Source organism: Leptosomus discolor, chromosome 17, assembly GCF_034619465.1.
Source record: "Leptosomus discolor isolate bLepDis1 chromosome 17, bLepDis1.hap2, whole genome shotgun sequence".
Taxonomy (NCBI): domain Eukaryota; kingdom Metazoa; phylum Chordata; class Aves; order Leptosomiformes; family Leptosomidae; genus Leptosomus; species Leptosomus discolor.
The window spans coordinates 17,736,613-17,764,346 of NC_141407.1; the positions used below are offsets into that span (position 1 = coordinate 17,736,613).

A 27,734-nucleotide genomic window follows, 5' to 3' on the forward strand; every position below is an offset into this window, starting at 1 on the left:
TCAGTTCTGCTGTAAAATGAGGTTTTCCAGTTCGTCTGCAGATCGAAGCAGAAACGCCGCCGACTCTCGGTAGCCGGCGATCAGCTGCCGCACCGCGCTGATCTCGGTGGGGCTGAGCTGGGCAGCCTGCATTCCCCTGCTGGTGCTGTTGGAGGGGGCCGTGCTGGAGGCCCCACCTTTCATGCTGAGATCGGTCGGACCTGCCGAGGAAAAGCGAGAGGGAAGCTCAGGCAGAGCGGCCCGGCCCGTGGCCGTCCTGCCCCGACGAGATCCCCAGCGGGAGCCGCTGCTCCCAGGCCTCTGCTCCGGCAGGACGGTCCCTGCGCTGCGTGAGAAGCCCCGGCCCCGCAGCAGCCAGCGCAGGCACGTCACAGCCCAAGGGAAGAGAATTCAGAGTCGACGTGACAAACCACCCCGTCCTGCAGCCTGTCCCACCCGCTCTGCGGAGGGAGGGTCTGTGGAGGAGCCAAACCAGCGCCCGAGGGTCCCTGCCCATCAAAGCCATCCTCCACGTCCTGGTTTTTCCTCTGCACGTGGCGCGTAACGTCCCGCACGGGGCATCTCCCTGGTTTAGTGGTGGGTAACCGGGGCCGGGCTGGGGGCGAGGCGGGGACCTGTCCTGCCCGGGCTGCCACACGCCGCCCCGGCCGCCAGCGCGCCGACGTGCTCGGCCTTAGGGAGAACACGGGGGGGGAGCGAGATGGTCTTACTGGGCTGCACGTTTCCGGGGCTTCGCCTGTAAATGAAACGAAGTCCTGCGGAATTTATGCTCTGCCTGATGGACAGGGATGATTTTTTCTCCCAAGTCCATCTCCGCTCCACCTCTATCGCACGCGATTTTTGGCCACGTGCGTGCGCCCGTCCTCTGCAGAACAGGGCAAGCGGCTGCCCCCAGCTCACAACCCGCCTCGCGTCACTACAGATCTTAAACCCCCCAAAAGTCACAAAATTATCGACTTCGCCAAGAGCACCGGCGGCCACCGCTCTGGCTGCCTGCCATCCGTGGGCACAACCACGCACACGCGTGTGCAGCCCCGTTCGGGTGGCTGCGCGTGGAAGACGTTGGCAGGAAAGCTGGGACCCAGCTTGAGGAGTGACACAGCCAGGTGAAAACCGGGGAAAAAACTGGGTTTAGCCTCGTGCTGGACTAAGAGACGCTGAATAAGGTGCAAGAACCACATGGTCAACCAGAAATGAAGAGCGGAGAGGAAAGCTGAGCGCTGGAGATGTGACGCTCGTTAGGGAGAGGAGGGGGCCTGGGCGTAAGGAGAAAGAGAAGCCACTGAACTAACTAATCCCCGGCCGTGGGCTGGAGCGCCGCAGGCTGATGGAGCAGTTGGTGGTGCTGGAGAAAGGCTTCGGGAGGGCTGAGCTCCTGCTGGGTGGCCTGACACAGCCGTGGGACACCAGGGACACTGAGCAGGGACCGGCTGCTGCAGCGGTTTGCAAACCAAGACGGGAGCGTTCAGCAGCGCCCCGAGAGCAGGTGGGTCCCGCCGGTGACGGTGGCAGGGAGGGGAGCGCATCGCCCCGGGGTGGGAGGGAAAGCAATGCCGGAGCAGCAGCAAATGCTGCGGGAGGAGTGGCACCAGCAAAGGCCTTCCACGCCAGGCTCATCAGCGCTGCAAAGGGGAGGAGGAGGAGGAGGAGGAGGAGGCGGCTCTCATGCGAAAGCAATTTCACTGGACAGAAAAGGAAGCAGTAAAAGAGCCCGTTTCCCGGCTCACCAAGGGGGAAGGAGCTGGGAGTGGGGATGTGGGTTTGAGCAAGAATCGCCTTGGGTGGGGGATGGAGGAAGGAGACGCTTCTGGGCGGCAAACCCCCGCAGGCTTTGTGCTGACGGCGGGAGGAGAAGGCGCAGCTCCTCGCAGCGCTCCCTGCCAGCGCCCCGGCAGCGCGCTCTTACCTCCAAGGGACCGGGCAAGGGCTTGGGTACGGGGGAAAAAAATTAATCGCAAAGCAGAGATTTAAAAATCCATTAGAAAGAAGGGAGGTGCTGCTGGGTGCTGCTGCTGGGTGCTGCACCCAGGGCCTGTCTGCTCCTCCTGGGCCCGTGCTCACGGGGGCTGCTCCGAGACGACCCTGCACGGTCAGCGCCTCTTGCCAAGGAGCCAGCACTCGTGGCTGGGCGAGAGGAGGGTGCCGGGCAGCGCCGGGGGCCAGGGGTGGCTCTGCTGCTCTGGGGAGGAACCATAGCTGCCTCCATGGCTGCAAGGATTAGGCCTCAGCAGCTGGAGGCTGGGGAGGGATCTTTATTCAGGGTTAAGAAGCATTAGGAAGGGATGATAAGAGTTAATCCCAGACAGGCATCTCTCAGGGCTCCGGAAATCACATCCTTCCAAATCCTCACTCCCCTCGGGGCGGGCAGGGGCAGGGCAGGAGCCCAGCGAGCACCAGGGCAAGCGAAGGCAGCCCCGAGCTTGCCAATGGGGCAGCCCAGAGCTTGCCAAAGGAGCGGCTGAGGACCAGCGTGGGCTCGAGCCCCTCCTGCCACCGCTGCCAGGAGGGCCAAGCCAGAGCTGCTGCCCAAGGGGAGAGCCTTTGCCCCATCCCACACCTCTTTCGCCCGGGCGCCAGGGGGTCACCAGGCACCACGGCACCTCCCCAAGGTGCCCTGTTCGGCTCCCAGCTACTCCACTCTGTTCACCTGCTCCTAGCTCAGCCGACCCCTCCAGCCTTGCCTGCACCCTCCTTCTGCCTCCCCACCCTGCAGCTCTTCCCACGCCGCCCCCAGCCCCTCGCCACCCTCCCGACCCACGGCAGGAGCTGGCTGTGCCCCGGGCGCTGCTGCGGAGCCCCCAAACTTCACCAGCCCTGTCCCCGTCTCCGAGAGCAGCCAACGCAGGCTGGGAAAGGAACGGCTCATACCAGCAACGAGATCAGGGCCGTGATAGGCGCCCGCTCCTGTTAATAATTAATAGCTGGTACAGATTCTCTTTTTTTCTTCAGTGACACTCCTTCCCTCCACCAGGGCCACCCAAACAGTCCTCCCAAGTTCAGCTCAACAATTAACCACCCGCTGATGGGACGAGCCGAGCAGGAGCGGCCGCAGGAGAGGGGCTTTCGGAGCAGCTCTGCACGGCGGCGCCAAAGGTGCTGCCGTGACCGGGCTTGGCGTGAGCAGCCCCTGCCTCCCCCGCAGCGACCAGCTCAGCCGCACAGCGCAGGACACCGGGGAGCCCACGGCACGCTGCCCGGGCCCGGGGCAGAGGCGACGGCTGGGTGGGCTACCCGTGCCGCCGCGGGCCCCGGCACAGCATGTGGCCGCTTACCGTTACTGTGGTTGCCCGTTTGGAGGGAGGCGGGCGGCTGCAGGCTGCCCCCCAGGGACCCGTAGCCACGGTAGCTGTAGTTCAGGCTGCCATTGATGTAGACTGGGTCTTGGGAGTAAGATGAAGCTGGCAGTGAATAGGAGGAGTGGGTGATGGCTGTGGAGTCTCTGGAGTGCTGCTTGTCCAGAGCGATCGGTTCGTCCTGCGCGGGGGAAACACAGACTTACTCCAGCGAGGAGCCCGGCTGGCCTCTGCGGCCGGCAGGAGGGACGGCACAGGGGCACCGGCTCTCCCACGGCTGCAGCGTGGCCAGCCCAAACCAGCGTCCCCATCCCCGCCAGCCTGAGTCTCAGGACACACCACGGGGCCCTGTTCTGCAGCCCTCGGGCTTTTAGAAAGACTTTAAAATGCTTTGCCAAACTGCTCGGAAACGTCTCTCCTTCGCCCCACCCCGCCGTAGGACGCCGCCGGCTCCATCCCTCACCCACCTCCGGCCGCGAGCACCGTACCTGGGAGGTCTGGTAGATCTCCAGCCGCATCCTCTTGGCCGCTTTCCGCGTTTCGCTCTCGCAGGCGGCGGCCAGGATGTTCTCCGCCATGGCCGAGGTCAGGTGCGGCGGCGTGGGCCTGGTCTGCGGGGACACAAGCAGAGAAGGAGCTCAGGGCCCTGCTGCCCCCGGAGCGGCGGCGAGCGGCAGGACAGCGGGGCGGCCACTCACCATCTCCATCCCGTTCTTCTTCATGCGGCGGCAGGACTTGAGGTAGGTGCGGATGCGCTTGCGCGCCCGCTCCTGGAACTCGGGGAACTGCCGGCTGCAGGACTCAATGATGGCCTGGATCTTCTCCTTGGGCTGCTTGGAGATGGGAACCATCCGGTCCAGGTTCTCATCCACGAAAAGGCGCACGAACATCTGCGAAGGAGAAGACAGACGGTGGGAACGCTGCGATGGGAGGCAGGCGGGCTCGCCCTCCCCGCAGCGCCCTCCTTACATTGAAGGCCTTTAGCCTCTCTGGGTCCATCCCCTCCGAGTCATTTATCTTATCGTTGTCTTCGTGGTCATCGTGGTCATCATCATCTTCGTCGGCCGTGGGGGCCCTGCCAACGGTCAGGTCCTCGGGGCAGCCGCTGACCTCTGTCTTGATGGAGTCATAGCTGCCGGAGCTGTACGGAGGGGACTGAGAGGAGACAGGGGTTACCGTGAGCAGCCCTTGCCTGCCCGCCCCTGCCCAGGGTCACAAGGAAAGAGCCCTTTCTCCTTGGCTCACTGCTTTTGGCCCCTTTCCTGGTGTCCCACTGCAACCCAGGGAGACGAACCCACAGCCGGGCTCCCTCGAGCACCAGCTCCTGCCAGCTTGGGACAGGGGGGACGTGGTGGCCTCAGGGAGCCTGCGATGGCCCCAAGTGCAGGCAACACGGCTCTGCCCGGACCCTGCGGCAAACGCTGCCCGGACCCAGCGGGACTGGGCTCCTCCTCGCACGGCAGCGGTGGCACAGCCGGTCGGGACGAGGCGAGCCCACTGCAGAGCCCCGGCTCTGGGGCAGGTGGGGCGCGGGGGCTGCCCCGGCTCTCCCAAACCATCCCTCTTTCCCTCCCTCGCTCGTCACTCGGGCTGATTTCTGTGGAGCAGCAGCAGCCCTGAGGCTGGAGCGCGGCCGGGCACAGCTGCTCTGCCGCAGCGGCGGCCGGCGACCGCGGCGCTCGTCCGTCCTTCCCTCCCTCCACGGGGACGGCTCGCCGCCCTGCTGCCCCCGCGCTGTGCTGCCCTGGTGCGGGGGCAGGAGCCACGTCCCTGCCTGGCCTCGGGCACCTCACGTGCCCAGCTCCGGCCAGGGATGCCCGGCCGTCCCGTATCACCCAACCCCGGCAGCACCCGCCTGCAGCCCGGGCCGTACCTCCGCCGTGGTCTTCACCGCGTACTTGACCCGGCTGCGCAGCCCGTCGGTGCTGCAGCCGTCCGACTGGTAGGAAGGGGTGACATGGGCGGGCGCGAGTTTGTCGCAGAGGTTGATGGGCTGGTCGTCGGCGGAGGCAGTGAAGTCCATGGGGGCCGCGGTGCCATTCCCGTTCATTTCGGGGAAGGCGCTGTCGCCCTGCGTGCTGCTGGAGGTGGAGGGGTTCAGGGTGGAGGAGCCATTCCCGCTGCAGCTCTCTGACGAGGAATCATCTGCAAGGAAGGCCGCGTGGTCACCCCCGTGGCACCCTGCAATCGCCTCCTCGAGGTGGGCGAGCGGCTCTGCCCCCCACAGCGCCAGCTCTCCCCGAGCCCGCCTGCGGCACCGCCGGGTGAGACGCTGCCTTGAGCACTGCGGCCCGGCCAGGGCTGCTCGGGGCTCACTTGGCCGGCGAGTCACCACGTGTGCCGCCGGGAGCCAGGCCGGCACAGCCACGCTTCGGGCCCTGGGATGCCCCAGCTGGAGGTACAGACGCCGGCATCCACAGCCGCAGGGCCATCGTCACACGGCTCCTCTCCCTTGTCCCTCAAAGCACTCTGGACACTGCTGTGCCATGCCCGGGCGTCCCTCTGGCAGGTGACGGTCCCCACGCCTCCACCCGGGGCCACGGCACCTGGGCTTGAATAAGAACTTTGGAATTTGGTCCTTTTCGGTTTCTGTTTGCATTGCAGGGAGGAGAAAGGGGCATTGCCTCTCCCCACCGGGTCCCTCGCCTCCGGCACGGTCCTCCCAGCCCAGTTTGGGGCTGGGTGCAGTGGGAGGTGATGAACTCCAGCACCAGCAGCTCGGGAGACATGGTGCTCTGCGGAGTGCTGGGGTGTGGGGACGGCACACGAGGACGGGCTCGCTTGGGTGGGAAAACCCCGAGTTTGCGCTGCCTGGGAGCAGCGTTAGGCGCCCTGTTCGCAGCGGGCACGTCACCCGGCAAGGCTCCTCGGCACGCTGCTGTGGGGACGGGGCAGGGGCTGCATGGATGTCCCTCCTGTCCCTCTCAAAGCCCAAGGGACCTCCCTGCTTCCCTGTTTCCACGTGCCCCAGAGCCGTCCCCACATCAGCTGCGTGGCCTCCTCTTCCCCCCCCACCAGAACAGGCAGAGCCCACAGCCCGGGGGCACCGGCCCTGGCAGTGCCACCCACACCCAGCGCACAGCCCGGCTCCTGCTCAGTCTCTGTTACATTCCCACCCCCAGGTCCCAGCACCATCCCCCTGCCCATGCATGGCTCCCAGCACACCAACCCCCCGCCTTGCCCTGCTCCGAAGAACAGCGCGGCCAAGGCAGAGAGCATGGCCCTGCCTGCACCCAGCCCTGCCTGCACCCAGCCCTGCCTGCACCCAGCCCTGCCTGCACCCAGCCCTGCCTGCACCCAGCCCAAGAGCCCAGCCCCAGGGCCAGGCACGACATTTTCAAACTGCTCAGCCCGTTTCCCCTTCCCTCCCCCTCGCCGCAGTAAATCCTTTATTTCATTAGGTGCCTCCGCGAGAGGGAAAGGGCGAAGCACGTGGGGAGCCGCTTCCTGCGCGAGCGTGCGCCGGGCGGCGAACAAAGAAGCTGTCGGCAGCGCCAAGCAGATGGCGGTCCCCGCGCCTGGCCCGCGCCGCCGCCGCACGACAATGGGGTCGGGCTGCGGGGCGGCCTCGGCACCGCGCCGACGGCTCCTGGCGCATGGGTGCCAGGTCCAAAGGTGTGCGAGCGCAGGGTGGTGGGATGGTGCCCAGCTGCTGCCACCCACCCTCCTCCTCCTCCTCCTCCTCCTCCTCCTCCTCCTCCTCCTCCTCCTCCTCCTCCTCCTCCTCCTCCTCCTCCTCCTCCTCCTCCTCCTCCTCCTCCTCCTCCTCCTCCTCCCCCCACCAGCACCCGCGGGAAACTTTAATGAGAGGCTCCTGTGACCCTGCAGCAGCCCAGGACTTTGTATCCCTTAAAATAAACAGCCTTGAGGACACTCAGGCATCCAAGCCGACCATGGGGGCCGGCCAGGGCTGCCGCCGCGTGACCCCAGCCACCCCACCGCGGGTGCCAGCGCTCGCTGCCCAGCCTCGCGCCTGCGCCAAGGCTGCTCCTGGCCCTGCAAGCCCCTAAATTAAAAGGTCCCCACTCGAGCTCCCCGCTCAGAAGAGCTCCCTCCCCCTCCTTTCCCTTGCGCTGATCCACTTACTCGTCTGAGCAATGACCAGAGCTGACCTAATCCCCGGCGTGGTGTTTATGTGCCGGGTGCTCCAGGCTGGTGGCAGGCGTCACCCTCCCCAGCACAGGGCTGGCTCCGGGCAGAAGCCCTTGCTCCTGGCCAGGGCTGAGCGCTGGCTCTTCGTGCCGGGGAGCACGAGGCTCTGGGGATGCTCAGGGGTCCCCCTGCGACCAGCTCTGCTCTCCTGCCCCCGGGCCACAGCGGTGGGGCTCTGACAGGCGGCTGCAGCCCAGACCATGGCAGCAGGGCTTCTCAGCCACACCAGGACGGGCAGGATGCTGGCGGCACTGCCACCTCCTGCCCCCACACCCCCCCTGTCCCAGGGCACCGGGGGGCAGGTGCTCACAGACCCCCACGGGTTTTGCTCTCCAGCACGGCTTGGCCTGGCTCAGCTCCTGCACCAGCGTGTGCTCCTCGGGGGTCTCTGCCCCGGCCGGGCTGCTGCCCCTCGCCCCACGGACGCCTCGCCAGGGCGCGCCGCCAGACCCACCAGCAGCACTCGGCACCCTCGGCGCGGGCGCAGGAGCGGTGCTGGCTCAGCCACAGCCCCGCGCAGCAGCGGGCAGGTGGCTGGGGGCCCTGCCCGTGGGATGGCGGCCGTCCCTCCCCCTGCTCTGCTCTCCGAGCCAGGCGAGACGGGGCTCCCAGAGGGAGGCTCCAGCCTCATCCAGCGATGCCTCTCGGAAGGATTAAGGAGAATTATTCCCGTGCGCGGAGGCACGAGCCACACGCCAGGCCCCGCCATCGGCCTGGGCACAACCACGGCAACAGCACCGTGCCGCAGGGCCCATCAGCGCAGGGACCTCCCGGCACGGCCGCCTGCACAGAGCTGGGGCCGGGGGCCCTCCATGCCGTGAAACCCCCCCACAGGCAAGAGGCACCAAGAGAGGCGTCCCCTGGGAGAAGCCTGCAGGTGCTCTGAGCACCCCCAGTCTGCCCTGGACATCCCCAACCTGCCCTGGGCATCCCTGCCTTGCGCTGAGCATCCCCCCGCTCCTCCCTGGGCATCCTGCTCTGCCCTTGCCCACCCACCTCCAGCCTCCCCACAGCCCCCAGTCCCTGCAGCCCCCTTCCCTGTCAGCAGTGCCAGTCCTGCACCAGCTCCTCACACCGAGCAGGATCCTGGGGCTGAGGTCTGGACTCCCCGACTTCTCAATGATTCGGGTTTTCTTTTGTGTTGCACAGAGCACACACAGCAGCTGCAAATCAGGTTTCTACCCAACTCTGCTGCATTTACGAACCTTGGGTTGGCTACAGCCAAAACCCATTGCAAGCCAAGAGGAAGACGTGTTTAGGAACCTGTCCAGGTGGAATAAGAAAACGAAACGAGAATCTAAGGGAAGTGACCAGCACCTACTGCAACAACAATTTAGTCTAAACCAAGGATGAATGTATGTAAATAATGAGGTCTGTAAACCCACCAGCTACAGATAATTTTCTATTTCTACATATTTACAGGTTATGCTCTCCCAGAAGCCCTGCATATAAAGTGGTGGATTAATCTCAGTCTGCTGGGCAGAGAAACGGCCACAAATTCAGATTGCCGAGGTCCTTGGGTCTGAACGGGGATGGCCTCAGCCACCTTAAAAACTGACGGGCCTGCGAGGGAGAGCTGCGTTCTGGTCGGCGTGGATAAGACGGTGCCGGTACTGCTCCCCAGGCAGCTTCACTGGGGCACCTCCAGCGCCCCCGGCCAGCCCCGAGCGGTGGCTGGGCACCCCACAGAGAAGCAGGGCCTGGGGGAGAGGAAGCGGGAGCCCTCCTGCCTTGGGTACCAGGACCGGGTTTAGGCTCCCGCTCTGCTGACGGCAGCTGCGGCACGATGCCGAGCAGCGACAGGGCTGTGTTGGCTGTGCTCCCAGAGAATCACCGTTTTGGTAAAAATTCACCAAACTTCTGAGCTTGGAGAGGTTTTTTCTGCAGACTCCCAGCGAGTGCCCAAAACACACGTAACGAGCAGGGCTCCGGCAGCAGCAGGCGAGCAGGGCCAGGCTGCGCAGCCATGAATATGTTCATTATCAACCAGCACGAGCCTGGTGAGCTCCCTGCTCGCGGCTGGAGCTTGGCTGCACGAGGAGCCCCTCTAATGAGGATAATTGGGAGCCCCCCTGCTCCACCCCCGTGCCCTAATTGAAGCAGATGGAACTGTAAAAACAATGTCACTTCTAACCGGTTTGATCTTTCAGTCGGAAAACGGAGTATTTCGTTCTCCCGTTTAATCCCCTGGAGCCAGGGCTCTGCGGGCTGGAGGTGGAGGAGACCCCAGCCCTGTGCAGGGGATGCCGGCGAGGCTGGAGAGCCCCATGGAGGCCGCCTGGCCCTGAGGCCCCCAGAGGGCCACCCTCCTCGGCCCCATCGTGGAGGCCAGGCCGTGGCCGGGTGAGCGGCGAGGCCAGCGAGGAGGCCACGGGAAAGCCACCTCACACCTCTGCTGCGGCCTCGGCATCTCCCCGCCGGTGCCCAGCCCAGGAGAGCGAGAAGCAAAATGGCTTCTTGGGCCGCGGTGCTGGGGGAGGAGGGGATCAGTCACTTATTAAATGAATTAATCAGGGCTCAGCGTTTTCATTTTGAAGAGGCTGCTGGATTATCCTTGATTTCTGTGGCACTGGATTTGCGGAGATCAGGAGGGGAAGGGGCGATTTCCAACACCTGCTCCCCGGGAGATTTTACGGCGGGGAAGTGGTTGGGTTTAACGTCTCTGTCGGCGAAGGCCACCGCACCGCTCTCCAAAGGCAGAGCTAAAGATGAATGGGGCAAATTGTTCCTCCTCCTGTCACATCTCCAGAGCGGAGACAAAACCTCTTTTGACTCAGAAAACAATGAGCTTATGTAAGAGCCAGCGGCCCACGGAAACCTCGCCGCAGCCCCGCACCGCGCGGTGGGCCAGGGGCCGCCCGGCCCTGCCTGCGCCCCGCCGCAGCGGCAGCCCCCGGCCAGCACCAGGGCGGCACTCCCTCGGCTGCTGCCCACCCGCCTGCGCGGCCTCGGGCGCTGCAGCCACCAACGCGTCCCACCAGCGGGACCCCGTGGACCGCCACGGAGCCGCTGGCCAGCGCCCTGCCTGCCCACGGCTGCCAGGCTGATGGCAGAGGTTGCTGCTCCCACCTGAGACTCCCCATCGCTACCCGGAGGCGACTGCCCCATTTCCAGCTCGCGGTGGCACCAGCACGGGCTGGAGCTGCACGCCCAGCCTGAGAGCGGCTGGCAGGAGGGCGCAGAGCATCCCACCGCCGCCTGCCTGGAACAACAGCCAGGAAGATGAAAAGTGCCATAAATTATTCACTTACAAAAGAGACGAGAAGGGGGAAGAAGGGGAGGAGGAAAGCCCGCGAGGAAGGGATACTTAATACAAATTAGAGAGACCGAGAGGGAACGGGGGCCCCGCGGGGGGCCGTGGCTGGGCGGCAGCACCGCATTCATTAGGCGCAAGCGAGCAGCACCCCGGGGCTCCTGCACCCACGACCGGGCGAGGAGCTGCAGGAGAGGCCCTGGCCGTACCAGCTGCCACAGCCACCCCAGCACCACACCGCTCACATGGCCGGAGCACGAAGCCCATTTTCTCCAGGTCCTGCCCGGCTGATTGCCTCCAAGATGCACAAGAACGAAAAAAGAAATGTCACTGGGGGCCGCGGAGCAGTGGGGCTGGCTGGTGTCCAGTTAAAGCGCTCTATTTCCTGCCTGCCTTCGTTAATGCAAACCTCGTTATGTCCCAGACAAAAGTGTCCACCCTCCGCGCCCCCTCCCCGGGTCCCTGCCTTCGACCGGAGCCCTCGATGAGCCAGACATCTGGCACGGCTGGACACAATGCGCGTCCGCAGGCAAGCTCGGCTGGACAAGGCAGCGCTGTGCCGCCGGCTCCCCCTCCCTCGGCATGAAAGGTGCCCCCCGGTGCCGTCTCCCCCCGGCTCTGCTGCCCAGCCCGAGGGAGCAGCTCCCTCCGGCCCTGGGACCTCACCGCGCCAGCCCCACGCCGGACATTTTCCCATGCACCAAAGCTCGGCAGCTCCCGCTGCAGAAAGCAGCCTTGCCACAAACGCGCTCTGCCCCTCGGTTTTCCCTTCTCCTCCTGACCCCTGTCCCTCCCACTGCTGCTCCTCCGGCCACCTCGCTGCTCGAGGGGTGCTTGAGCCAGGAGCTGGCCCTCGCCCGCGGCAGGGAAGGAGGTGGTGCAGACCAAGCCTTTCCTTGTGCCACCGCCGCTGGCAGCCACCCGGATCCCACTGCAGGGAGGGGACACGCCGCAGCCTGGCGCTGCCTGGGCACTGCCTCTCCCCACGCTAAACAAACGGGTTTGGTGGCTTTGGGAAGGATTCACACCGAGCTGGTGCCTCCAGCACAGACCTGCCGCCAGAGAGACCCTGCTGCTCACCCCCAGTCCTTCGGGCAGGACAGAGCAGGGACCGTCCCCAAGCCACTGGGCTCCGCACCCCTCCCAGGCAAGGAACACACTGCAGGGCTCATCCTGCTGTCCCCACTCACCCCTTCAATTTAGGGAGGAAGATGGGGGCACAGGCAGTGCTGGCTGCCCAGCAGTCTGGTGATCCTCTCTGCCCTGGACCAAGGAAGAGCCCCCCCAAACTGCTCCGTGCACCAGCAGGGTGAACCGACCGCCTCGGCAGAGCCCGCACCGGCCGGGAGGGCGTCCTGCGCCGAGTTCGGTGTGACAGGCTGGCGAAAACACCACGGCTCCGCAGCGTCCGTGCTGCACTTCTCAGCCGTGCGGCAGCCAAGGACAGCTCTTCAAAAGACGCCGAAAGGAGGGTGTTTATCGCTGGCAAGGGCCTTTGCTCGGGAGGAGCAGACGTGCCCCTGGAAGAGGTGACGGGGAACAGAGCTACCGGCCCAGAGCGCTCGGGCAAGGCAGGGACACGCTTGCTGGCTTCTGCCACAGGGACAGCACAGTGTGGGGACACTCCAGGGACAGAGGAAATATGGGCCTAAGAAAAGTAAGACAAGGTCACATTAGCTGTTGTAAGGCCTGGATGCTGGTCCTAGTCTTGTTTGGGCTCTGAGCTAGGGATTCTGGGAGTGCAAGAATGCCCGAAAACAGTGAGGATTTTGCAGCCTGGGACAAGCCAGGGGGGCTCAGGACTCACAGACCCCCTCTTGCAATGGCCAGTTGTCACGATGGCTGTCGATGTGCCTGCTGGGCCTTCCCTGTGGCTGGCAAATGCACATTTGTGTTCACGTGGCGCAGGGACGGCTCGGCCGAGGGAAGCCCGGCGGCGGAGGGGAGCCAGGAACCGCCCGACACCCGACGCCGCCCACAGCAAGTGACCCTGCTACGGCGGAGCGAGGAGGGTGCCGTCGCCCCACGGTCGGGTACCAGCTGTCGGGGAGGTGCAGGTGTGGAGCGGGGCGTCACGGCCGCCCTGGGGATGGAGCCTGGCGTGAGGTTGGTGCGTGGGGTCCTGCAGGCAGGAGCTGAGCTGGCTGCGCAGGCACGGGCCTGGCTGCCGGTCTGCACTTGGCAAGAGGGCTGCTCTCCTCCCCAGAAAGCGCTCTGCTACGTCGGTGGTTCGGGGAACCTGGTGGGGTGCGGCACACCGTGGGCGTCTCGCCAAACAACAGCGGTGTGACCCGGAGCTGCGGGACGCGTGCCATACCAGAAGTGAGACCGCTGCGCTGGGGATGGCTCCGTGCTGTCCCTGCCGGCCCCAGGGCAGCATGTCCAGAGGAGCGACGTGCCCCACCTGCCCCCAGGACGGCATCCTGAAACAACGCTGGCCTGCATGTCCTTGAGGTCCCTCCTTGGAGCACTCCTGAGGGATGTCCCCAACACCCAGGAGCCTTCCCAGCCAGCTGCCTCGAGGGATGCCCCCAAGGAGTGCGTGCCTTCACAGCTAAGTAGGTTAAGAAAGTCCTTTCTCCAAGGTCTGGATTAGCCACTGCTGCTCCAGGCAGAACGGGCTCAGCAGGGACGCTGCCAGTCAAGTGAGGACTGCACACAGGGACCTCAGCTGGGAGGGGATCTGTCCCAGCACGGTGCCATGAAGCGACCCCTTGCTCCCCATGCAGGGAAAGCAGATCTCACACCCAGGAGCTTTCCCTGCTCTTCAGAAGGATCGGGCAGGATGGGATGAGGAGCAGCAACCCCTGCCCATGGGCTGAGTGCTGCTCCTGGGTGATGTGTGGCCAGGGACGAGGTAAGACGTATCCTGTAAGGACGGGCAAGACAGAGGTGTCTTCTACACTAGCCCAAGCGCTTTGCCACGTCACATACACGAGGGTTTTGGGGGTCTGCCTCCTGTGTTCTTTTCAAGAGCACTGCACTCACCAGCAGGTCACAGCATCCCCGTGGTGGGATACCCCGCTCAGCCCCACGCACCAAAGAATCACAGAATGGTTGGGGTTGGAAGGGACCTCTGGAGATCATCTAGTTCTGACCCCGGCTTTAGCAGGACCAAACCGGGAGGTTTTGTAATGCTGCGCTCACCGGTGGGCACAGACAGGCTCAGAAGACGGACAGGCTCAGAAGATGGACAGGCTCAGAAGATGGACAGGCTCCAGCTGAAACTGCTGTGGCAAGACCAGGCCAGGCACCGGGACCTGCTCTCAGCTGGGAGCGGGCATGGGACGCCTTCAGGGACGGTGATGGGCACAGGGGACAGCAAGACGGTGTGGCGTTCAGGGTCACTTTGCTCTGAACGCGTGCTGGCTCCCACAGACGAGTCCCTCCAGGATGTCCTGCACAATAGCTCCGCTGCAGCAGCAAAGAGCTCGTGTTGATCTTGCTGTCGCTTTGGGTAGCCGCCGGCTTCCTGCGGGCACGTACGCTGTGAGCAACATCCGACGGGGAAGGGATGTTGCAGGGAGCTTCACGTTTTCCGTGCTGGGGCCCGCAGGACGAGTAACAAAGGAAAATGGAAGGAGCGAGTGTGTGCACATCGGCATCGCTGCTCAGAGCTGGCCGGTGTGTCCTGCATCCCGCTGTGCGCCCGCCAACCCAGCGGGAACCCCGGCTCTGCTGCCGACGCTCTCCCAACGGTGCCTTCTCTGTCCCTTACCCACCAAAGTCATTAGGTCTAATTTGTTCTCCCTGCTGTTCTGAGGGCTGACGCTGGTTGCAGCGCGGCTATACTGGGCCAAGGTTTCTGGGCACGGAGACAAAAGAAGGTGTTGGCTTTTGTCCTAGCGGCTTTTTAGCTCTCTGAAGATTTAGCAGATACCTGTGTATCAAAGCATGGGACGACAGTTCCCCGCTCTCCCACCCCTCTGGATTTCATACCGCTTTGCTCATATGCCATAGGAGAGCAGTGGCTCCTCCCAGACCTCTGAAAGACCTGGAGTTGGTGCTTCGGTACTTTAAACCAGACTTTTTTTAACAAGCGTGTCAGACGATACTGCTCTCCTACCAGGCGACTCTTCATTAAAACTTTATACTTTAGGAAGCCTTTCACAGAAGATACACTCCAAGCATCCCACCCGTTCAACAGCAGCAGGCGGGAGCAAGTCGGTAACTCAAAAGGATTTCCAGAAGGAGGAGAGCACCGAGTCCTGGACAAGCTCCCGACCGAAGGACGCGGTGTGCGACCAGACCCCTCCGCAGCGCCGGGCTGCGCGGAGCTGAGCTCGGCCCGGCCGCAGGGGAAGCACGGGGCTCGCTGCGGCACCGGCTGCATCTCCCACAGCCGATGGGGAGGGCTGGGGCTGTGTGGGGCTGCTGCGGGGCATGGTGGACAGCGGAGCGCAGGAGAGGTGGATAAACACCCACTTTTGGCATGGAGTGCTTCGCCCAGAGCCCTTGGGCTGCCCTGGCGCGGGCACTCTGCGCGGGGCACCGTGGCCAGCTGGGCTCCAAGGAACGTGCTGCTCGCACGGGCTGGGTACTCACATTTAGATGATTTCCTTGGGAAAGTCTTGCATGTGCACAGCCTTAGCAAGCCAGTGTGAACCCAGTAAAACACATTTGCTTACAAAATAAAAGAGCTTTCACGGGTCGAGAGGAGACTGAAGAGTGCTCAACACTTTGATTCACGCACATTCCCTTCTCCGTGCCAGTAATTTGCCTTTCCTCTCACGCCGTGCTCCTTCTCTGCTCCGTGCTCCTCTCCTCTGCCCTCCTGGGTCGCTCCGTCCTTCCTTTTTCAGCCTCGTGCATGCTTCAGTCCTCGGTGGGAGCGTTGGTTTGGCAGAGGGACTGACACGAGGCCTTTCACCCCAGCAGCATTACCCTGTATTTTAGAGCTCCAACACAGCACGCAGACATCCACCACAGTGACAAAACCTCTTTTCAGTCCCATAAAACACCCCCTGAAGTATGACAGCCTGATGGAAGTCCCAGTCCCTGGCTGCTTCTCAATGGAGAAGCAACCCTGGGCTCGGCCTGCTTACTCTTCTCTGACTCCATCACTTCTGATCTGCTGAAGTCTACCTGGCTTAGCCTTCTGCCGACCCCGGGGACAGCCTGCGACACTTGCACTCCTCACAAAAAGGAAGGGACTGTTTGTGCTTTATTGTCACCACAGAACCTTACAAAAGAAATTAAAGGAGCCAAGAAGGGCCCTAAAGAGGACACCTGCTTCTGAAGAAAAACCACAGGGCATGAAAAATTGGAAGCATTTCCTAAGAGGGCAGAGAGAGAGAGAGAGGATTTAGCTTTAGTGAGAATATCTTGATTTGCCTACATATGCGAGTCCCTTATTAAATTACTGTCCTGTTGAATAACAGTGTTCAGCAAAGGGATCAAAACCGTGTCGTTCTAGATCGCAGCTGAGACTTGGGAATTCAGGGTGAGGGATAAGCCACAAGCCCAAAATGGCCCAATGGGAGAATGGCAAAGTGCAGGGATACAGAGCGAGCCGGCCAGGCCACGGGCATGAGAGGCAGCGCTCGCTCGGGGCGGAGGTTGCAGCCTGGTCCCGAAGAGCCGAACGCTTCCGACGTGAGCAGCTGCGCTCCCTCCGAACAGCCTCCTCCTGCCAGGGGCGCAGCCCCGCTGCCGGGCCGGTACAAGCAGAAGTACCGCTGGCGGGACGGGGACGTGGTGCAGCGCAGGCAGGTTTCACATCCGCACCAAGGCTGCCTGGCTCCGGGGCTGGTGCTACTGAGTCAAAACCAGCAGTTTCTCTAAACTGCAGATTTGCAATAGAAACTGAAGTGCCACAACACGCTGGACTGATGAGAGCAGCGTCCCTGTTGTCCCTGCTGTCCCTGCTGTCCCTGCCGCTGGCCACACAGGCAGCTAAAAGCCACCCCAGGGAGACCTGCCAGCAGAAAAGCTTTTTTTTTCCTCCAGGGAGGTTTTCCAGTCCCCTTTCTTAAAGCAGCACCGACCCAGCCCGGGTTGTCCCTCAACTCCTCCGCTCCCTTCTCACTGTCCCAGCAGCAGCCAGGCTGGGGACAATGAGGGATTCAACCTCTTGAGCAAAAGCCGGTAACAGTCCAACCACCAAATCCTTCCAAGCATCACGGAGACGAACTCTGACCCGAACTTGTACTTCTACCATTTATTTACTTGCTCTCTCATTTTAGACCAGCATGTTTCACCGAAGTAACACACCGCCTCTCCGCACCAAACACTTCCTCCCGCCCGGCCCATGTGGGCCACCTTCAGCCCCTTCCAACCGCCTGCCCTGAGTGAGGAGACACCCACGTCCACCGCGCACTCCCATCACTGTCGGCTGTTGCAGATTACACATTTCTTGCCGGCGAGACCCAAGACGCTGCCTAAGGCGCAGCTTTCCAAGCATGGAAAGCTGCAACCTGTGTTGCGAAGCCTTGGCACCCTTCCTGCGGCAGCCTGTGGTTTGGGACTAACGGGGCTCTCCTCGTCACACCTGGGGAACCACAACCCGATGCCTCAGGAGAGGATTTGGTGGCCTCTTTCTGGAGGAGCTGGGAGCCAAGTTTCCCACACAAGGACCATCAGCTCCAAGCTGGAGAGGGCTCTGGCTGAGCAGGAACCCAGAAGCTAAATGGGAAGGACTGGGAGTCAGCACTGCTTCGAAGCCTGTGCTGATATGAAATCCATCCTGCGGGTGGGACACCTGATCAGAAAGGACTGGTTAATGTTTAATAAGTCACAAAAACATCCTGTGGCAGAGGCGCAGAGCGCTTCCCGCCCGCCGCGGCACTCACCGTCCTCGTGGCCGTGCAGGTTCTGCGGGCTGCGCATGCTCTCGTCCTGGCTGGGGCTCAGGCTGGAGTTCAGGTGCTGGTCAGCTGAGATCCATGTGGAGTCGTTCATATCAAAGTCCTCGCTGCTCACCGACGTCTCATCCTGGAGGCAAGCAGGAGAGGGTTAACTCGCTGAGCTCCTTCCTTTCCTCCTTGCTCTGGCTCTAACATCTCCTCACCCAACTCCTTCCTAAAAACAACTCGGTGGGCAGCTCCGGCCCCCCCAGAAGGCTTGCTGGCCCCTCGGCGCTCCCCAAGGCCACGGCGAGCAGCCCTTCCCTCCGCCGGGCTAGGTGGCTGCCCCAGCGGGGACGGCCGGGCTCTGCTTCCTGCCTGAAGACGTGCCTGAGCAATGGCACTGTCTCTAATTGAGGACAATTAGAAAGAGCTCGCATCCTGTAGGAGCGGATGGCTGAGCCCTGGAGTTTACCCTTTAATCTCCATCCACCCCAGTGTGTTCCTGGCGAGGCCGCGGCGTGTGGGAGCCGAGGATGGGTGCAACTCCATCAAAAAGGCTCCGTAAAACATCTCAGACTTTTTTTGAGACCAAACCATCTGCTGCAACAGCAATCACCAGAGGACTGGCGCCGGCAGGGAGCGGCCGGTGGGGCAGATCTGGGTAGCAGCACTGATCCCCCTAGACCTGCACTGCTTGGTGCTGCAGAGGAGGCTCCTGGAGCCCAGCCCCGAGGGACTGCTCCTCCAGCCCTCTCCGAAGGGATATTGCCTCTGCACCCTGACCAGAAATGACAACACACACCTTGGGAAGTGGCCGGGGGAGCGAGGTCCCCAGCAAGGCAAAGACACCCCAGCTCAGGCTGGGGAGCCCGGCCAGCTGCCTGCTCCCCAACAGCATAGATGACATTCCTCTCTCCCACTCCTGCAGCTGAAAGGACATTTTCTCTCTCCCTCTCTCTCCCTTCTCACTAACCTTTACAGTACTTCAAGACACAGCCCTTGGATCACTTCCAGCGCCGGAAAGGTCAGCCACAGGATTTCAAAACCATCATCATAAAGGCAGCACTGAGATCCTGAATGAGAGGAGGGGCTGCGGGACCTCCCCAGGCTGAACCCTCCAAACACACAGCTTGGGAGGAAGCAGATACGTGTTCCCGTATGAACACGGTCCTGCTGGTGATCCCTTTATCTGCCTTCCTCTCCCCGCTCCCCTCCCAAAGCAATGGGCAGGGACCGCATCCAGAGCCCTGGGGTGCAGGGGAACACCGAAAATGTTTCCAGAACCGCTTTCAACTGCGCTTTCCTTTGATTGAAACATTTCAAAGGCTTGTAAACTCTCTGCTCTTGGTTTCTTTTTTCCCTCCCCCTGGTCCTGAGATAAAATAGAAACCCCGCTCCCTTTCCGTGTAAGAAGCAATTGGCAAGCGCCCCTCCAGCCTACGTCTGCCTCTCATAAAAACTGCCCTGTCTGGCTGCCGCTGGCTGACAGTTTTTATTGTGAACAAACAAATGTCTTTAAAGACAGGTTTGTGCTTTTCCTCTTGGATCCTCGTCCCTGCAGACACATCTGCTGGCTCAGGGCTCGCACCGCCCCCAGCCCGCTCCCTCCATGTGCCTCCCGGGGAGTTTCCTGGAATTTACGGCTTGTGAAACCCCTCACGCACCAACGGACGGACGGACAGACCGGGCTCAGCAGCCCCACGCACGCCTGCCCACGGAACGGGGACACCCTGACCCCCAGACCCGCCTGCGCTGCCAGTCAGGTGCCCCGAGCAGCTCCCCCCATGCCCGAGGCGAGCAGAGCAGGAGAGGCAGGGGGGAGGCACGGCGTCCCCCGGCTCAGCACAGCGCCGCTGCCACGCCAGCCACGAAGCAATCCTGCCACTCCAGAAACTCCATCTTGTACGTACAGGAGCAGAACTGCAAAGGTCTCCCTGTTGCAAACTATAAATAGTCTCTTTATTGTAAGCGTTCGCAGGGAGGCAGCCACCCTAATATCTGGCCTTCCTCACGAGGCTTACCCAAGATTACTGTCAGAGCTTAAGAGACAAACGCAAATGCCAAGGTCCTGGCTGCCCACAGTCCCTCACCTGCCTGGTGAGGAGGAGGAGCCCTGGGAGCGATCCACGATGTTTTCGGAAAGCGCCCGGCTCCGGCACAGTGCCTGCGGGGCTCCGCCGCAGAGGACACCCAGCCTCGGCACCCACACGGCAAGCCGGGAGGCGGCACGCGCGGTGGGAAAGCGGTGACAGAAGGGTGCCTCCCAGGCACACGCTATGGGAGTGCTTCACGGATGTGTACAACTCTCCCGAGGTGCAATAACATTCGCCTATTATTAGAAATACTCCGGGTATCAAACCAGAAGCTGATAAGCTATAAATTACTCAAGTCAAACAAGGCCACCAGACATTCACCAGTGCAGGATCCAGCCACCAGCAGAAAGAGCAGGCTGCTGCTGTGGGACGCTGCGGCCCCGTCCCCACATCCCCAGTGTCATCCCCTGCTTTCCAGCCAGAGTTTTCTGCTCTCCAGCACTAATATCCCTGGCCAAAACACGAGAGGACAAACTTCCCAGCAGCGCACGCAGCTCCTGCAGCACAGCCCACCCCAAGGGAACGCAAAGCCGGCCGGGCAGGCGCCGGGTGAACCCTTCACAGCAGCGGGGAACGGCCACAGCCGGCGGTGGGAACCTCTGGGACAGCATCTGCGGCCTTGGGCAGCCCCCGCAGCTCTGCCCACGCCGCGGTGCCCCGGGAGCTCCTCACACCTTTGTGCCTCTTCCCTAAAGCAGGAGAAAGGCCCCGACCTCAAGCGTGGCTCTGGCCATTCCTGTCACTGTGGCTCTGGCATCCTCCGCTGCCCCTCGGCTGCATCCCTCGCTGCTCGCTGGGACACCAGAGGCCACCAGCAAGCTCCCTCCTCAGGACACCCCTCGGAGGCCAAAGGCTGAGCATTGTGACCTCCTCGTCAGTGCCACTGACAAGTGCTGGCACTGTCCCCCTCACACCAGGGACAATCCCAGGGACGGGAGGCCCCAGCAGCAACGCCTGGAGCACAGGCTGCCCAGCCACAGCCCCGGAGCAGCCCCATTTCAGTCGGCTGGAGCAGAGGGACAGCAGCACAGCACATGGCCCAGCATCAAAGCACGGGATACCAGAGCGGGATCAAAATTTCTAGCTGGGTGGGCAGCCCTGAATTCCCCCTGGATGCCAAGAACCTGGCTGAAGGCTGAGCCCCAAAGCGCGCTCCACCATCCAGCCAAACAAGGAAGCGTTTCTCAACAGCAACAACAGCTACGACTCGGAGCAATACGGTAAATCTAATCTACCCTTCCACCCTCTTTTGGCTTGCAAGTCAGGCAGCTCATTCTTTTTCCTCTCTGGGTTCTCAGGAGAATTCTCTCTGCTAATTTCTTCTTTCCTGTAAACAAACTTCAAATGAAACTTTCATTAGAAAACAGAACGCAATCCATTACCAGCGCCTGTCTCAGGACCGGCCGCCTTTTCCCCAGTTCCACACCACTCGTGGCCCAGGGGCTGCCCCAACCAGCCAGCCCAGAGCAAACCCCGAACCCCAGCACTGCTGCCCTCCTCCTTCCTGCCTTTCCCAGCTCTCTGGAGAGATCTCCTCACCCCGCAGTAAAGTCCCATCGCTTTGTTTCCAACGTTCAAGGGATTGAGCGATCAAGGGTCAGGCAACGTGCGTGCAGCTCCTCTTCTGCCAGGGGAAGTCGGATCCTGCTGGTGCATTCACAGGCCACACCCAACCATCGGAGCAGGGCTCCCGGCACCGCACAGGGTTTGGAAAACAACATCCTTGCTCCTCTCCTTATCTACAGTCCAACATTCACAGCTGCTCTGCAGACACTCGCGGCCAATATTTTCTAGCCGGCAAAGGCAGGCACTCGCATGTGCAGGAGTCACACTCCGCGCTTCTGTCCCACTTTCCATTCACCAATCTTGGAGCACTGCATGTGCACGCGTCCGCTGAGCCTCTCAACTTCCCTCCCGAGTTAAAAAAGTAGCCTTCCTATTACAGAGCTGGAAACCCCGCGTACTGACAGCCGCCCTGGCCGGTCCAGGAACACAGCGAGGTGCTGGCAGACCCAGAAACACAACCAGGACCTCTGGACAGCAAGGCTTTGATTGCTAGACAGTGTTTCTTCACCAGTTTGCCTTCACGGAGAGCAACCTCCCATAGCGCCAGCTGGAGAAGGGCAGCAGGGGAAGCTACTCTTACAACCGTATCTCGTAAATAAATGCAAGGCTATCGGTAACCTGCTTATTTTACAGCCAGGCTCAGTTTCTCGGGGACTGCCTTGCAAGTCTCTCTCCAGTCATTTACATGCTGTGCCTCACGCTTAATATTCCAGGCTCCAAGTCTCAGGATGGTTTATTTTCTCTCTTGGAGTCCTTTTATTTTAAAACGTGTCCTTTCACGCCACAGCCTCCCATCCCGACGGGATTTCCTTCCGCGGAGCAGGAACCGAGGCTCTACGCCGTGCAGCCTCCCCAGCGCGCAGCCACGCTCAGCTTCCCACCAGAGCCGCCGTGTTTTTAGAGTCAACAAAAGGCAACGCGTGACCACCAGCCCCCGGAGCTGCTCCACCGCCGTGCCAGCCGCAACCTGCCCGGCACAGGCAGCCCCCAGACCTGCCAAACCTGGCCGGGGCAGAGCAGCCTCCACCGTTACCCGGGCCAGCAGCACGGCGCTCGGGGACGAGCTCTCAGGAAGGCAGCCTCATCTCCGTCTCAGCCACTGTTTAAACCCGGCCCTCTGAGCATGCCAAGAAGGTATTGAACCAGATTTGACCCTAACTTAACCAGTTCAGTGCAGAGAAAGGCTTACTAATGGAAGATAAAACACTCCAGGTCAAAGATTGATACTGCAGCCACAAATACTGTGGTGGTCATTGCTTCAAAGAGCCCGAGAAGCCTTCCAGCACACGGGCGTACGCTGGCTGTGAGCTGTGACTGCGCTGCCTACTCGTGTGTGCAATTCACACACCAAACAGAACATCCCCAGCGCTCTTTGTCAGGTCACTTACGTCCTTATTTACTGCAATTTCTGCTGATTTCTACGGGACGAGGCAAAACCGAGTGTATGTTAGTTCCCAAATACGGGCAAAAGAGTTAATTTAAAAGGCGAACGGCAAATGGAAGAGGAAGGGAGGTTCATCACCTCCTCCCCCCCTCCCCCTTCTCTAAGAGCTCTTCTTCTGGGAACACACCCCCACCCCCACCCCCCAGGAGTGTTCCCACCGCCCCAAAGCGGAGGGACTCTGGGCGGGGGGGGGGGGGGGGGGGGGGGGGGAGGGCGGCCCCGCAGCCCCTTCCCGCAGCCGCTGCCCCCCCCCGCACTCCTGCTGTTCAACGGGGAGGTGCTGAACGGGGCGCGGGGCGGGGGGGGGGGGGGTGGACACACAGAGACGGGACACGGACCCAGGCGGCCCCGCACCCCCTCCCCAGGCCCTGAACTCGCTGCCAGCCGGGCAGGCGTTTGCTTTTCCACGCGAGGCGGGGACGGTGCCTCGATAGCCATAACCCACGCGGTGTGAAAGGGCGCTTTGCTCTCCCACCGGCACCGGGAAGCGGGTGTCAGGGTTGTTGTTAGGGAGGGGGAGCGGGTTTAGGAGGAAGGGGCCGAGCGGAGCAGCACTGCGGGCTGAGCGGCCGGGGGTCCCCCCCGCCCCCGGCGGCAACGGGACGCAGCGTTTCCCCCCGGTGGGACGCCGTTCCCACGCGTGCCTTCCCGCAGCAGCGAGGTGCCGGGAACCGGCCGAGCGTCCCCGTGCCCCCGTCCCACATCCCCCCACCCCCCACAAACCCCGTAGGTACATAAATACACCCGCGATGGAGACCTGCCCGGAGCCGGGGCTGGCGCACGGGGCTCAGCGTGCGGCGGGGATTGACACGTAAGTAGGGCTTTACCTCCAGGGAGGCGGCTATTTCCAGCACAATCCCCACCCGGGGACGGGGACGGGGCGGGCGGCGCGGCGATGGCGGCGCGGAGCCGGTGCCCGGGAATTGATGGGGCCGGAGCGCTCCCGCCGCCGCCTCCTCCCACTTTCTTCGGCGCTTTTGTGCTCTTCCGGGGAAGGGGGAGCCGCGCCGGGAGCGGGGAAGGACGCGCCAACACACCCCCACCACCCCCCCCCCAGCCCCCCCTCCCCCGCCGCCGCCGGCCAGCCGACCCGCAACTTCCCGGGGCAGCGGGGCGGCGCGGCCGCTCCCCCCGGAGTTGGGGCCGGGCCCCCGCGGCCGCCCCCCCCCCCCCCCCCCGCCCCGCCCCGCCCCGCCCGCCAATGCTCCCCCCCCCCCCCCCCCATCCCCTCCCCGCAGCGCCGCGGCCGCGTGGAGCCCCCGCGCATCCCCCCACCCCCCACCGCCGTCCCCGGGGTGTGTGTATGTGTGTGTCCCCTCTCCCGCCCCCGGTGCCGGTACCGGAGCCCCGCGGGTGGGCGCCTACCTGGAGCGGAGCCTGGGGCCTGCCGGCCTGCGCCAGCCCGGCGGCGCGGCTGGGAGCGCGGGGCGGAGGGACGGAGGGACGGAGGGAGGGGGCCCGGGCTGGCGGCGCTCCGGAGAGGCTGACAACCAGCTGCTGCCCGGGGAGAGGGGCCGGCGCTGCGGAGCGCGTCACTCCCGGCTCCCGGGGGGGGGGGGGGGGTATGGGAGGGGAGGGGGGGGGGGGGAGAGCCGGGGAGGCAGAGGGGGGCGAGCGGGGCCCGTCCGCGGGCGGGCGGAGGGGGCGGAGGCGGCGGGGGAAGGGGAGCGGGGCCGCGGGGGGCGGGCGCACCGGGCCGGGCGCGGCGGGGGGCGCGGGGAGCCGCGCCTGGAAGAGCACATTGTGGAGAGCCGGGGAGGGCCCTTCCTCCGGGGAGGAAGAGACAATGTCCAGGGCCGGGCGCCTGCTGGAGAGCCGGGAGAATGCACGGCCGGCGGCACGGCTCGGTACGGATCGGTACGGCACGGCACGGCACGGATCGGTACGGCACGGGCGGGGGAGTGCTGCAACCCGCCCGGGCATCCTCCGCTCGGCACGGCCGGGGGGGGGGGGGGTTGGCTGCAAGCCATGCGGGGACCCTCGGCTCGCCACAGCACCGGCGAGGAGAGGGGGGCTGCCACCGGCACGGCCTGGTCCGGTGACCCGCATCCCTCCCGGGGACGCCCTGTTCAGCCCGGCTCCGGGAGCTCCGGCCCCGGCAGCGCTGGGGTCTGGCCGTGCCGCGGGGTGCCAGTTACGGGACCCCGGCAGTGAGTGCCCGGGGAGCGGGGTGGGGGCCCCGCAGCCCCCCTTCCCCTGCGCTCGGCGGGTGCAGCGGTGCCCAGGCCCCGCGCTGCCTCCTCGGCTGAATCCTTTTGTTTCAGAGGATTCTCCCCATCGCGCCGTGGGAGCAGAAGAGGACCCGACTCTGCCAGCGGCAGCATCGCTCAATGCTGCAGCCACCCCCGAACGCTGGACCTCGGCTGTTGTCAAACCAGCAGTCCTTCAGGGCACCTCCTTGACAGCGAGGCTGCCCCCCGAGCTCGGCCGTAACCCCCAGCCCAGCCCTGTGCCGGGCACCGTGCCACCAGGTCCCTGGGAGGGCTGGGGATGCTGTGACCCCGCACCCGGCGGGCAGCGCGTGGTGCCCCGGCATCCCCCAGGGCTGTACCCACTCCCAGGCAGGGCCCTGAGGGCGGTGGGTCGGTGACCTCCCGCCCGGTTGGGGATCGCAGTGATGGGTGCCAGCCCCTCGGCATCCCTCTCCCCAGCCCTTCTCTTGTCTCTCGCTGTTTCATGGTTATGAAGGAAATTTTTACGAAACAAACCAAGTGTAACGGATTCGGCGGCGGAGCCTGCGGTAGGCTGGTGCCAGAGCCGAGGATGGGAACCGCCACATTCGTGTTTATGGCTTGTTAGTGCGGATGTCCAATTATGATGTTTTCTACTCCAGCGTTAACCACTTCACTGCCAGGGAACGCGTGCAAGGGCGGAGGGGCGGCTCGCGAAGATCCGAGGCCGGAGATGGAAATGGGTATTGCTCGGTACTGTGTTTCCATCTCCTCCAGGCTGATCTACGGAGCCAGAGGCTGAAGGGCGAGAGTGAAGCCCCAGGAGCCTCCCATGCTCCCAGAGGAAGCGGCCAGCCGGGAGGGCAGCGGGCTGCGAGCCCCCAGAGCCCCCAGCCATGGGGGCCTACTCTGCGCTCACTTCCAGCTCAATGGCTGCTGCTCCTCCCTGAAGCTAAAATAAAATCCTGACCATTTAAGGTGAACGGGAGACTTGCCGTGGACCTCAGTGGAGTGAGCTTTTAACCCCTTCCCATAGCTGGGCTTTGTTCACTCCTTGCGCTGCCTTCGGCTCCGAGCTAGCCTGGCTCAAAGCCATTTAGGAGAGCACAACCCCCTGGGAGCGAGGCGCCTGCCCCTCGGGTGGCAGAGCTCGCGGGGGACACAAACCCGCCAGGGCGCGAGTTTGAAGCACAGTCACTATTCTGTGCTTCCTCACCATGTGGACGCTCTTATTTTATACTAAGTGCCTTTGTGTGGGTTAGGTTAATCCACTTTGGAAATGGATTAACCTAAATTTCACATCGGCAAACTTAGCACCGAACAGCCGCGTCCACACAGGCAGCGAGGGAGGAACAGCAACTCAGCAAGAGCTGCTGGGCAGGGGCTGTTCCCCGTGCAGGGGAGGGGTCCTGACCCCAAGGGGGGTCACCGCCGCTACAAGTGGGGTCATGAGCCCGACAGAAATGCAATTGTTTGTGCCAGCGCTCGGGGTCACGAGGCTGGCAGAAGTGGGGCTCGCTGGCAGAAGAGGGGCTGCCTCCAGAAACAGCTCGGGAGGCTTTGGGAAACGGCACACCAAGCTCCTTTCGAGCGGGGTTTTTTTTTTTGATTCGAATTATCTAGGGGGAAATAACTGGCAATTAGATACAGAATTGGTAATAACAATTTACCAAGTTGTCAGGAACAGGGGTAAGTGCCTTACGGGATTACACGTTAAAAAACCCCACACCATAATAAACCAGTACTACTGTTATTACATTACATATAAAAATACACATCAAATATATTATTTATAAGTTGCTCCTTTCCCTCTCTCCTCACAGTATGTTCATTACTTCTCGTCCCTGCAAGCCCCTTCCCACGGACACAGACCTGCCCACGCAGGAAACCCGGGGGTCCCTGCCACGCTGTGCTTGCCGGGACAGGGTCCCCTCGGATGCCAGCAGAGCCTGAGCTGCAGGTCCCGAGAGGAGCCCTGCCCTGCCCAGCCCGCCTGCGTACCAGGCAGCGACGCTTCCAAGGGCATCGCTAACGATGCCCTGACCTCATCTGTCATCATTTCCTAAGGCAAGGCTCCGCAAGAATACCGGGGCTGCTGTCAAACCCAGGAATAAACTACATTTACGGCACTGTAGGAGCTTAATTGAATAGTTGTGTTGTTGAGGAGTGCGGGCGCCGTGATCTAGTGGTGAGAGCCGGGGACTGCAGGATCCGGCCATCATGCCAGAGGAGTCACTGACTCATAGGCGACCTTGTGCGAGTCACTTGATGTTCTTGTGCCTCTGAAAAGTAGGTTAAATAACAAATGGGACCTCCTGCACTGGGTCCTCCGTGACCATCAAACCCCACTGGGTAATGAGCATTGAAATGTGAATCTCTCAGGGATGAGGCCAGCAAGGAAAGGGGGGCAAGAGGGGCTGCGCTGCAGGAGAGCTGCCGAAGGAGGGCCCCAGTCGGGTGGCACGAGGGGGATATGCAGCTTTTATCAACAACGTATTTTGACTTATCTGCCATCCAGAGCAGAGTCAGGAAAAAAAGGAGAGTAAAGATTTGGGAAACTTTATTATAGACCTGATTTGCTGGCGGCTGAGGGCTGTATTCCCACTGCATCTTGGTTGCTCCTTCTGCAAAAGTAGCAGTTGTAAGCACCTGGCATCTGCATGAAGAAAAGGGCTTTTTTTTTTTTTTTTTTCCCAGGAGCCAAGACCAAGAGATGGAAAGGAAATACAGCTCCCTACTTCGCGGGGTACACCAGTCACTGCCGAGTAAAGGAGCGGGAGAGGATTTGTTTCTGTGGGTGGAATTTGCCTTCCTCTGGAGTACAGGGAATGGGGTTTGAAGGGACGGGGAAATGGTGGTCAAATATCCCCTAACCTTTCTTGCCAAAGCCTGAAGCCACAGCATCGGCGGGAACGTCTGCATTGCGTTCCACGCTGAGGATGACCCTCACAGCTTATCTCTTGGCCACCCAAAT

The 27,734-nt window shown here is 62.7% G+C and overlaps 1 protein-coding gene across 1 annotated transcript in view; it reads right to left on the bottom strand.

The window, feature by feature from the left end:
• The window catches only part of NOL4L (nucleolar protein 4 like), a 61,211-nt gene continuing 33,477 nt past the window's right edge, over positions 1 to 27,734 (bottom strand). Inside the window, exons 5-11 of the mRNA XM_086474658.1 lie at positions 17,490 to 17,631; positions 5,167 to 5,438; positions 4,263 to 4,448; positions 3,992 to 4,183; positions 3,782 to 3,904; positions 3,273 to 3,474; positions 1 to 200 (exon numbers count right to left, since the gene is read on the bottom strand). Coding sequence (XP_086330784.1) covers positions 1 to 200; positions 3,273 to 3,474; positions 3,782 to 3,904; positions 3,992 to 4,183; positions 4,263 to 4,448; positions 5,167 to 5,438; positions 17,490 to 17,631 — 1,317 coding nt within the window. The remainder of the gene's footprint in view (positions 201 to 3,272; positions 3,475 to 3,781; positions 3,905 to 3,991; positions 4,184 to 4,262; positions 4,449 to 5,166; positions 5,439 to 17,489; positions 17,632 to 27,734) is intronic.